Source organism: Lipotes vexillifer, unplaced genomic scaffold, assembly GCF_000442215.2.
Source record: "Lipotes vexillifer unplaced genomic scaffold, Lipotes_vexillifer_v1.1 scaffold472, whole genome shotgun sequence".
NCBI classification, from domain to species: Eukaryota; Metazoa; Chordata; class Mammalia; order Artiodactyla; family Lipotidae; genus Lipotes; species Lipotes vexillifer.
In genome coordinates this window covers 988,048-1,001,102 of record NW_006797698.1, presented here as the reverse complement: position 1 = coordinate 1,001,102, position 13,055 = coordinate 988,048, and the positions used below count along the sequence as shown (strand labels likewise).

The following is a 13,055-nucleotide window of genomic DNA, read 5'->3' as shown; positions in this document are numbered from 1 at the left end:
AGCAGGAAGGATCACAATTGGAGGTATTGGTGTAAATTCATTATTTATAAATGATGTACATGTGTGAGTATACGCATACTTATGTGTGTATTTGTAGACATGCATATGTGTAAATGTATACACATGCATGTATTTCCTGCCTCATCTGCTGAAAGGACAAAGAAGCCAACACCCCCAGAGCAATGGGCACACCTAGCACCCAATCTTCACTAAAGGAACTTGGCCTCTTTATAGAAAAGAGGACAGATTCCAGGGCTAGTAGGGCAGGGAGGTGTAAGATGATTTTGGAGTATCTTGTTATGCCCAAATGTAATGAAGTGCTTAATGGTGAGGGCATGCCACAAAGACATAGGAGCCAGCTTGAAAAGGATATCAAAGGCAAAAGTGGACAATTTGAGCACAAAACAAATTAGGTACAGTAATAAATTATAAATTATCGATAATAACAAGAATTCATGAGTCAATACTGACAATATATACATAATTTTAACATGTGAAAGAAGGGAGGGTTCTTGCTTACAACAGAATGCAGGGGGCTGACTGGTAAATGTGAAGTTAGAAAAGCGTCATTCTACAAACAACAGGTAAAAACTGCATCAGGCATTGGTTCCTATAATCCTGGAGAAAATTGTGAGGAGCAACAAGATATTTGCACGGTATTAAAGTGTCTCCTCACATACTGTTTCATTAGATAGAAGAGAGAGAAAGAAAACAGTGGAGAAACTTTACAGCAGCTTGACCAGATTATCAGAATTCACATCACCTGTGAGGGAGAGCTAACCATCAGGTGCATCCAGCTGAAAGCCTGAGAAGAGCACATCACCACTTATGCAATATTCTGCCCAAGAATGAATAACTCTCTATATAATAATGAGGAAATAGCAGACAAAGACAAAATAAGGAAAGTTCTATTTGTGATTTAAAGAAAACAAAACAAACAAACAAAAACCAGGTATGTGAGGAAAAACTCTATTATTCAAAACTGTCAATATCAAAAAAAGACAAAGAAGGGCTAAAGAAATTTTCCAGATTAAAGGACTCAAAAGAAACATGACAACTAAATGGAATACCTGATCCGAGACTATCCTGGAACCTACACTGGAGGAGGGAAATGCTATATGGGATCAGGTGACAAATTGAAATATGGATGGTAGATTAGATACATTGAGGTGAATGTATGGGGTGATAATAGTGCTGTGATTACGTACGAATATCCCTATTATTAGGAAATACACATTTAAGTATTTAGGGGTAAAGGGAACACAGTGTGTATAACTTACCCTCAAAATGGTTCAGGGCAAAAAAATATACATGGGGCAGGGAGGAAGGAGAAAGGGCATGGATGACAATACTGAAATCCTAACAACAGGTGAATCTAGGTAAATGGCATATGGGTTTTATTTTTCCAACTTTTAAAGTCTGAAATTATTTCCAAATAAAGCCTTTTAAAACACATCATATACCCACACATCAGCATTCTTGAAAGAGAAACAGAGAAAAGAAACCTACGGGACAATGACTGGTATATAACGAAGTTCCTAAAAAGATCACCCTCACTTCAGTGCAAGCAGCCTCGCCAGACTGACACCGTTCCTGGGAAGGCACACCTAACTGCCTCTGCACCTCCAGCCCACACCACAGTGTTTGCATTTGACTAAAGACTATAAAGAACTATCAAAGAATTTAACAGTAGAGAAAGAGTATCATTCTTCAAACTGAAAAGAAGATAAGCATTCCTATGAGAAACTCCATGAGAATTGAGCACTTACTTTAGGCATTATGCTGAGCACTTTACAGGCATCATCTCACTAAATCCAACACCCCTGTGAGGTTAAGTACTATTAACTACATGATGAAACACAGCTTACAGAAGTCAAATAATTTGCCAAAGATCCTGTATGTAGTAACTGGAAAACCTGAGATTTGACTCCACAGCCTAATCTTTTTAATCACTTTTTTTTTTTTTTTTTCCCTTGCGTTATGCGGGCCTCTCACTGTTGTGGCCTCTCCCATTTGCGGAGCACAGGCTCCGGACGCGCAGGCTCAGTGGCCATGGCTCACGGGCCCAGCCGCTCCGCGGCATGTGGGATCTTCCCGAAACGGGGCACGAACCCGCGTCTCCTGCATCGGCAGGCGGACTCTCAAGCACTGCGCCACCAGGGAAGCCCTTAATCACTTTATAATACCTCCATAGAACAGAATAAAACACACACACTATCCGCTCGTATTCTCAGCAGTATTATAAATAATTCTGTCACGTGAAAGAGAATAGCATACTATTACGGAAAGCAAATTAGTAAGGGCAGAACAAAAAGAAGCCAGAGAACAACCTTGAGAAATAAACTAGGAATTCTGAACACATTTTCCAAAATAATGAAAACCACAACAAAGAAAATAATGAATTAAAGCAGGAAACAAAATCACCTAGATGTTACTGAAGATTATTAAAGAGAATGTAAAGAAAGAAAATATTTTTTAAAAAGATGAATTTAACCAACACTTCCCTAGACCTTTCCACGGGCCTAAATGGAGAATGACAATGGTCAATATGTTCCAGACAACACTAATTAGTGTAGAACCAACATCCTGGAAGCAAATCCAAATAACTGAACAAAAATAAAGATCTCATGGCCTTCAAGCAGAAAACCAATTAACTAATTAGACTAAAAACAAAACAAACTTCTTCTGTAATTCCATAAACTGGGAAAAAAACGGGGGAAAAAAAAAAAGTATCCAGAGTAAAAAAAAAAAAGTTGTAATGCAAAACTATACCAAACCAAGTTCTTCTGGTAGTTTGAAGGCAACAATCTCTTTCAGGTTTGCAAGATTCCAGAATATTTACAATTCTTTTATAGAAGTGCATAACCAAGTCTCCAAAAGATTGAGGGTGAGATGTGGTTGGAATTTACTGAGAAGATCCCTCCCTCCCCAAAGAAAAAGTCTACAGTCTGGGTCAACTTAAGACAGAGAGGAGGGAGAAGGGGGGGGGGGGGGGGGCACTTTTAATATTTTCAACACTTATAACTTAATATTCTGAATTACAAATCACTGCAGGGAATAAAAGGAACTGAAAAACAGAAAGGAAATTAAAAGAACAGGTTTGTCTTAAAATAGCCAAGCATTTCAATTACATCCATTAGTCTAAATACTTGACTATTAAACCTTTCAAAAGGTACAGTTAAAATGACACAGAAGGATGCAAAATGAAAAGATCACATTCAGCTGGTAAACTAAAACCCCACTCAGCCGTATTTGTCAGGCAAAGCAAAATATCTGGTCCCCCTCTCCCCCCGCAAAAAAAAGGCATTACACAATATAAATAGAATAGTTTTACACTGATAAAAAGCACAATACATCAATAGTAGCCTGATCTACTTGCTAAATAACCAGGACAAGGAGAAACTGATATGAGAAATTACAGGAGTCGATTTTATCTACGCATCGACGCCGTAATACACTGTTGAATCAGTCAAAAAATATGGAAAAAGAACTTCATCTAATTAAATGAAATTAATAAACACAAATACTACAGCTTTAAAGTCACTAAATCAAGCATCCAAATATATGTCAAAAAGAAAACTACACTAGTTAAATGATCTGATTCAATACGATTAAAGCAGAAACTAATGTGTTTAAGCACAACCTAAAAAAAGATAAAATTAAGTCAAATGTGAATAAAGTTACCAATACAACAAATATGAGTGCAGCCAAAGCTAGAATCAAAGGTAAATTTATAGTCTTAAATATCCTTTTTTCCTTAGGAAAGTAAAGAAAACGAATAGCGGAGATAAAAGTAATAAACATACAAAACCGTCCGACGGCAGGTTTTCTCCTTAGACCAAGAACCAAGCCAAGAGAGAACGCGCGGAAGCACCCCGTCCGGCCGCCTCGCAGAAACTGCTCACGGGACCTCCTCAGCCCCCAGGCTCCTCCCTCCCGGGCGACCTCACCGAAGAAGAGTCGCCCCGAGGCGCTCAGTTCCCGAGAAGGCCCCGCCCCTCCAGGCCCCACCCTCGGGCCAAGGCGGGACAGAACTCGCCGCCCTCTGCCCCACGCCCTAGAACCAGGTGACGCGCCGCCAGTTCCAGGTGCCGAGGCACTGGGGGTGGGGGTGGGGCGCAGGGGTAAGCCTCCCCCAGCGCCTCCTCCTACCCCCTCACCAACACCCCATCCCTGGGGACCTGTCAGCAAGACCGCCCCCCTTTCCAGGACCCCCCGAGGAGGGCAAGCACCACCACCGCCCACCCCTCCACCGGCCAGCGCCTCCCTCCCGCAGACTGCTCCCGGAAGAAGCCTTGGGCTGGCGCCTCCTGGAAGCCTGCGAGCCCAGCTGCGGCGGGGAGCCTCGGCCTCCACCGACCACCTCCGCCACCCGACCCCTCCTGAAGGCCGCCCCACTAGCATGGGAAGATGCCGAGACCACGACAAACTCGAGCTCAAAGAGAAGGGCAGAGGCAACAGGATCGCGTTTCTGTGACAAAGGGACTAGAATGTGAGGATGCAGGGAGACCACAAGTGTATTCTTGGTCTGTATGTTTTCTGAGAACTTGAAATATTTCATAGAAATGCTAACTTTAAAAAATAGAGGGATTTCCCTGGCACTCCGGTGGTTAGGGTTCAATCCCTCGTGGGAGAACTAAGATCCCGCAAGCCAAAAAAAATAAAATAAATAAAAATGGTTTTAATATAAAATGTAACTGCATTTAGCATTTGTATTTATTATTATGTTAGTCCCAAGTGCTGTCAAAGACGTGTGAAAGATACAAGATTTTCCACAGCGGAACCGTGGTAAAAAGAATGAGACGCGTGGACCGCACAGGGGATTCGCTCCGCAGTAGCGAGCGGCATCCACGGAGCAAGGAGGTTCTTCATACGCATCACCTGACAACAGAAACTGCAAACAGCATACCCTTAACTTATAAACTTCTGTATTTTAGAAACAATTGGATCGATACCCCATTTATTACAGATTTCAGCTGTGCCCTTATGGTGCGCCTGTGAACCAAAAGGTTTCCAGAGTTTTTGAGTGGTGCTTCATTATATCTGATGTTCACAAGAATTGTTGGTTGGCACTTTGAGGTATGATTACTCTGAACCAGTAAACACAGTCCTGGCTTTATCGAACTATTTCTATACAAATACTTATACAAAAGGCATTCTTTGTATGAACATTATTAAAGACAAAGAATACCTTTCTATTAAAACAGGTCTTGGCAATTTACTTTAAAAGCAAAATTATTTGTTAGATTGGGGAGGGGGATTGGGATCGACATATATACACTGATATGTATAAAATGGATAACTAATAAGAACCTGCTGTATAAGAAAATAAATTTCAAAAAAAATTGTTAGATTAAATTAATATTTATTTTCTAAGTTAAGACAGCATAATTACCATAGATTAAAGAAGTTTATGCCTAGCTTCATGTCTATTCTGTGAAGTTAAGATTATAATAATAATAAAAAATAAATAAAACTCAGCCTGGGGGGTATGTAGAGATGGCCCATGGATCTAGAGTCTTTAGTTTCCTAGGATCCAAATCCTAATACAGATGAAAATTAGATTAAGAAATATTCCTTAATTAATCTAGGGACAAAAGCACTGTTACTCAATTAAGTATAGTATGATAGCACAGGGAGCATAATATATTGGATAAAACATTACAATGTAAGACAGGAAACCTGAATTTTAGTCTCTGTTCTGCCTCTGCAAATTAGTAAACCTCAGCAATTCACTTAAATCACTAGTCCCTCACCAGTTCTTAATCTAGAATTTATTAGTTTACCTGTATAGATTTCAAAGGAAGCAAATTAACTACTTTTATGATTGACTCATCCTAGAGAACATTCAAAGAAAAGTCACAGTAAATATTGTTTGTAAACATCTTCCTAACAGGAAAAAAAAATTAGTTTTATTCAGTCAGTTGGGAATTGAAGGTAAACTTGAGTTATTCTTACCTTCTACTTTCACTTTAAGAATTCAAATATTTTGTGCTTCCAAGGACAGACAATTCTAAACTTTGCTGTTGTTTACCTGGTACTATACTAACTCTGCCCAGTAGGCTGAGTTGTCAGCCAACCTACAGGGTTTAGAGATGCAGGCGACAGAGCCTCAATAAATTCCTCAGGAAGTTTAGAGGCGCCAGAATGGAATACCTCAAGGTCACAAAGATGCAAATACCAAAATAGATGGAAAAGGGGAGAAACACTGACTAAAAGAATACCCAGAAAAAATTTAAAATAGCTGAAAATACATCTTAAAAGCATCCCACCAAGCAGAAAGACTGATATCTTAAGTAATAAAAAAGAAGAGGAAAAATGTCTATAGATCCTAACTCTCAAAACCCCAAAGAAACTTTACACAGCATCCAAAAAACCAGATAATCTAAGTCGGTAAGCACTTACTAAAGCTACCATGGTGAAGGAACAATATACATATACATATGTATATATGATATGACTCCAAATATTTAATACAAGTTTATACATAAATACATACACAAATATATATATACATATAAAATCACAGTAAAATCATCTAAAAGCCAATCTGATCAAAATGTAATCTGCTTTATTTCTGGATTTTAAATTAATAGATTTTAAAAATACATGTTTCAGTATCAGCATATAAGGATACTACCTATTTCATAGAGTTTCAAAGATTAAAGATGAATCACTAAAACACAATTTCTAAGCCATGAAGCACCATACACTTGTTAGTTAACAGGTTCATAGCAGCATGTTTTACAACAGCCTAAAATTGTCAGCAACCCAAATGTTCACCAACAGGTGATTCAATAAACAAATTGTGGTACTTCAACTATTAAGCAATAAAAAGAAATCACTACTGGTATGTGCGACAATATGCATGACTCTCAAAATATTTATGTTGAGTTTAAACCACCACCCCCCTGCAAAAAAGAAAAGGGTATATACTATCCGACATCACTTATATAAAGTTCTAGAAAATGCAAACTAATCTATGGTGAGAGAAAGCAGATTGCCTGGAAGACAGAAGGGAGTAGGGCAGTGAACAGTCAGAAAGGAGGAAATCTCAAGGGGCACCAGGAAACTTCTAGGGGTGATGAATATGTTCATTATCTTGAAGGTGATGATGGTTTCATGAGTGAAAATGTCAAATTAAATTATAGACTTTAAATGTGTGCAGTTTACTGTATATCAATTATACATCAATAAAGTTTTCTTTTTAAGTTGAAGGTAATATAGATTTGAATAGGTATCCGATTTGTCTGCTCTATATAAAAAACATACAGATCTTTTTTTTCTTAAAAAAATAAACAACTTACTTTGCATTTCCAGCCATTGGTTGGTACTGATTTCATAACTGGTTGAAGACAAAAAGTATGATACCCTTTGTCACACGTATCACACACTAGCATCTTGCTATCTTCTCCCGATTGTCTAAAAAATAAGATAGCATTAATGATGCCTTATCTTTAAACTTATGTTTGTAACATAAGTAATCATGAAAAGAATCTGTCCTGGGAACTGCCCTGTTCATAAATACCCTCCGTCTCTGTTTGGTCTATGCACAGATAATGACAGAGTTAACCCTCTAGAGGATGAGACAGAAATCTTCCAAAGGTCCCTAAAGGATTATCCTTACTGAACGCCCACCTATGGTGAACCCGTTTTAGTCATTTTAGGGTTCCTGCAAAGAAGGAGGGGTTAAGGCAAGATGAATGACACTGATCTTTACTTCTTAAACATCCCATGCCCATCCTTTTTTGGGAAGGAGCTGTAACTGATAGGTGATGCTGCGCGGAAAGGAACAAATCTTGGCATGGTGAGTTGGAAGACACTGTCATATAATAAAAAGAGGATCAAATTTGGATCAGACCTACAACTGTGTTCAGACTTCTGTTTTTCCAGCTGTGTGACTCCTGAATAACTAAGACTTAGTCCTCTTAATTTCAGGTACAAAATGTGAATGATAATCAAAGATTACTGTGAGAATTAAATATAATTCTGGCTGAAGAGCTAAGAATATCCATTAAGCAATAAGTGCTAAATAGATATAAGAATAATAATCTTGTTATAATTATTAAGAATTGTAATTGAAAACCTAAAATCTTCCCCTAAACACTCTTCTGCCCCAAAGATTGGGCCCCTGTCCTGTCCATGATCTCAGCCTTGATTCTTGGCTGTTAATCACTCTCAGGTACTAAGAATTTAATTCAAGAGGAGGGGAAAAGAAAAACTAGGGGATGCAAGAAGAAGAGCTGAGAGAGGAACCGCTGAATAAAACCTGGTGATAAACAGAAGTAAAAAGGAAGATGGGTTAATTGGCCTCCAGTAATTTCTTTTTAATTTAATAAATTCTACATATAAAATTGCACATTTTGTCTCTTTAGCTACATGGAAAGATCTTGGAGGAAAAGCACTCTTTCTTCAAGTTCTCTTACTCCTTCTCAAGAAGAAGCCAGGCACAGATACGAGGTATCAAATAAATGTTTACTGATATCTTCTTTAATTTTTACCAAAATATAAAAGCACGTGGTCCTATTTATTCCACATAATTCTAAGATATTGATGCTTATTGTTATCAAATTAAATTACAAATAAAACAGACTGAACATGGCAGTGGTGGGCATCATTTCTCCTGATTACAAAAGTCCTCAGCCTGTAAACAATTTGAAGACTGCTGTAGATGCAGGTAACATCCCCAAATTATCATGCTAATTAATTAGTAGCATGAGAAAAAAATAATCACAGAAAAGACTGGAGAAATGACCAAAGGATGGAATAAAACCAATAGGAAAAGATAATCCCATTACGAACATTTAAATGCCATACAATACTTTGTTTCAGAATTATGGTGAAAGTAACTGCCTTTCAGATAGATACAGATTTCTTTTTAAACAGCAGACTTAGTATACATTGTTCTTCCTGGAATAGAAACTGAAACTGATCACTGATTCTTTGGTTCACTCTAGTAACTACTTTCCATAGTCAGAGGTTTATTTTCCTATTAAATCTCCTCCCGTCTCCCTCAGAAGAAAAGGTGCTTTTTTTCCTAATGCTTATTTATTTTTAATTGTTAATATCATTCATTTAAAATTGTTGGCAAACTTAAGCTAGCTTTTTAGGCAACCAGAGGAATTTAAATTATTAAAACTGGTTTTTGTTTAGACTTATTTCAAAGTAATATGTTAATAAATATCTAGCAATTTCTAAAGACATGATGAAGTCAGTGTGAATGAATATAGCTGCAGTATGAACAACCTTTATCATATTACACAAACCTTTAGTACCTAATAATAGGGTCTCTCTTAAACTCAATACACACCTTTGAGTTGAAATTAAAACTTACTTGCAGTTCTGGCACACTTTGCACTCAGGACATTGCCAACCTGCACGTTTTAATGGAGTAACCGCTATATCCAGGCACATTCCATGATAGTGCTGACCACAAGTAGTACAAAAGAACTGATCTAAGAGGTCTCCCGGGCTGTCGCACACTGCACAGTTTGCATCTTCCTTTGCTACAATTAACAGTAAAACAACGAAATTGTTGTATAAGAATTTAATATTTTTCTGGCTGTACAGTTTAAAAATCACTTGAAGGGAATTTTCATGGTAAATCTTTCAGACACTTGAAATTATCCACATTGAACTGATATCCAATCAGAATAAGGTCTCCATTAAAACATTATAATATCTTTAATCTAAATTTAATCACATTAAATTTAATCATATAGTTTTGCAATGATTTGTACCTACATCTACTTGAGACCATAAGCAGTTCTTATTTAATTTTATATCCCTAATACCAATGATATGCTGGGCACCTAGTTAATGTTCAATATATGCTTGCTGAAAAGAACCAAAAAGGAAAATATCAACTGAGAGACGCTTTGCAGTGCAAAAATAAACATTTTTATTTGAGTGTTAAATAGGTTTTGAAATTAACAAAATCAGAGACAAAATTAAGAAATGTTAATATCAATTAGATTAAGATGCTTCTTATGCATAAACACTAATTTTTATTCAAGTCAAATAAGGGTTTTTTAATACTGGAAAATATATGAGGGAGAACATTAAAGATGGAAGCTACATATTCATACACAAATATAATACTTCATATACTAATTCTATATTCATCTATATTAACTGCCAGTTGCAAAAAAATTATGGACATCGTCTATCGCTAAACGTGGATTAAAAGGAATGGCACTTTTTAACAGTTCTTGTACCATCTAAAATAAAAAATAAATGTAAGAATAAACTGGCTTGCCAAGTATACAAACTCATGCATATTACAATATAAGGAAAAGAATGTATTCTAAAATCATACCAATTTGATGATATATACATATATGTCTGTAACTGACACTTATGTTCTCAACTAAATGGTCTGATTAGCTGATTGTCCTAGGACTGTTTTAAATTGTACATATGATTTTTTTTTTTCCTCTTTCGCTTTTTGAAGATTTGGTCAGTCCTCTGGCTGTAAGCCCTTTCTACCTGCTTTCTTTCCCCAGTCAAGTATCTTGAAACAGAGTAATCATCTATTCCTTTTCCTTACACCAAGAGTTGGCAAACTGGTTTTGTGGGCCCTAGAAGTCTTTGGCATACAGAGCTTTTGTTTTTATTTTAGAATCCTTTTAAAATGGTAAAAAAAAAAAAAAAAAAAAAAAAATTTGCAGTTTGAGGGCACAAACAGGCCCTAGGTTGCATCTAGACTGTAAGCTGGGCCCCTGGCGGCTCCTCCCCCACCGTTCATCTGAAGCTACTTTAATGAGGCTACCAGTGGCCTATGAAATCCCAAGGTTACTTTTTAGGTCTTACCTTATTTGCCATCTGCAGCGTTTACGTCCACGCCCACACTGAAATTTCCTACCTTGATTGACTTCTATGATGGCAGCTTTCTCCAGATTTCTCCTTAGGCTCCCCATGCCCCCAATCTCCTCCTGCTGTGCTGGCTTTTGTACCTCCACAAGCCCTCTAAATGATGGAGTCTCTTAGGATTTCATCCTCTTCCATCTTTTCTAATTCCCCATGGTTTTTCTTTGTAATCATATCAATTCCTACATCATAAAACACCACCACAATTCCCAGATCTCTATCACCAGCCCCAAACTTCTTTCTGAACCTCAAAATGTTATTTTCAAGTCTTACTGGACCCTCAATAGCCAGGTGTCCTAAAAATACTCAAACTCAGCACCTCTAGAACTTTTTTTAAACCTAAACCTCTCCCTTCTTTCTCGACCTGCTGGGTAAAGAAACTTTAGTGTCACTATTGACCCTTAACTACTCCCTGACCCAACACATCCAATTGGATACCAGTTCTTACTGAGTAAACTTTTTGTATATCCTCTTCCATCTGTTTGTACAGTTCAGTCCATCACACTTTGTCTTGGTAACTGCAGTTATCTTCTCAATGGAATGCTCGCTTAGGGCTCTGACCTCCTCCCTAAATCAGCTAAATATCCAGAGCAATTTTCTAAAAGTGTTATGCCCTGCGTAAATTAAAACTTTATCAATACCTCCTTTCTTGCCTTAAAATAAAAAAATCAAAAATTTCTAGTTTGAGGCAAAAAAAGGAGTGGGGGGGATTATCTCCTTTTCCAACTGAATCTCAGAACATTCACTATTTCCTGGTCAGATCAAGCAGTCTGCTGTGCACGTTAACACAACAGACTGTTCAACCTTTGTGTACTTGTACACATTCTGTTCCTTCTGCCTGTAATTTTGTTCCTTTGTTGTGCCACTAGCCCATTCCAAAGAGGCCTTTAAAACTCTTGCTCTGACATAAACCCTGACTATCTAATGTTACCACACCTAAATGCCCATTTAGTTGTTGATTATTCCCTTCCCCATATGCTTAGAAAAAACTGTTATATAATCAATTAATTATAACACAATACCGTGAACACTTGAAGGGTAGTAACCTTGTCTTTTTCAACTTCATATCCTCAGTTGCCTAGCACAAATCAATTCTTATATTTTAAGCAAAGGAGTTGCTTCTAAAATCATTTTTAAGTGGCTCTTTAAATGACAGGCATTTAGAAGAAAGTATTAATTCTAAAAATGAAATTACATGTATTAGTTCATTTTTTTTAATAAAAATGGAAAAACAGAGCAAAGTAGTTTTCTTAATACTAAAAGAGAGTTCCATATTTACTCATTCAAGCTAAGTACATTTAAAAACTAATCGTTGATTTTTGCCTACCCTCAAAACTTACAGAAACTGGGGCAAGTACTGGACTCTATCAGATTACATCTTTCTATTGTAATTTGCCAGGAACACTATCTAAATACTTCTGTGAAACTTTCTAGAGTTTGCTACTCTGCCACTTCAATTTGCCATGGTAGCTACTAGTCACATGTAGCTATTGCACAATGGAAATGTGATTAGTCCAAATTGAGATGTGCTATACATATAAAACACACTCCGAATTCCAAAGACTTAATAGGAAAAAATATTAATGTCACTATCTCAAAAATTTTATTAATTACAAGTTGAAATATTAACATTTTGGATATACTGGGTTAAGTATGTATTTTTAAAATTAATTTCAAATAAAAAATTTTAACATGACCACTAGAAAAGTTAAAATTACATATATTGCTCACACCATATTTCTATTGCACAGCACTGTTTTATACAGCAAAGCTCATTCTGCAACAAGGTAACTGTGTATCACTATAGCAGAGATTACTTTTTATTCTATGACAGTTTCCACCAATTCCTTGATGAAAATACTGTCATGTTGTATGATTAGTATGCATCATTTAATAAATTGGACACAAAAAAATCCATGTGATATATTCAGCCCAAAAACATTTACTATGCATTATATAAAAATAATAATAGAAAAAAGTTGGTTCCAACCATTTTTCTGCTCTGGGCGAACATACAGAAATATGTAGAAATACTAAAACAGCCTTTTGGAGGGCATGCATTAAGAAGATGACATTACTGGATGGCTTAAGTATCATGTCAGACATAAGTATATGTACATACATATATGTCTGAAAGCCAAAGGGGCGTTAAGCTTGAAGCAATATCAAACGACTAAGTGAAAATT

The 13,055-nt window shown here is 36.9% G+C and overlaps 1 protein-coding gene across 1 annotated transcript in view; it reads right to left on the bottom strand.

The window, feature by feature from the left end:
• The window catches only part of KMT2C (lysine methyltransferase 2C), a 298,335-nt gene that overhangs the window by 115,887 nt on the left and 169,393 nt on the right, over nucleotides 1–13,055 (bottom strand). Inside the window, exons 8-9 of the mRNA XM_007469801.1 lie at nucleotides 9,335–9,506; nucleotides 7,308–7,422 (exon numbers count right to left, since the gene is read on the bottom strand). Coding sequence (XP_007469863.1) covers nucleotides 7,308–7,422; nucleotides 9,335–9,506 — 287 coding nt within the window. The remainder of the gene's footprint in view (nucleotides 1–7,307; nucleotides 7,423–9,334; nucleotides 9,507–13,055) is intronic.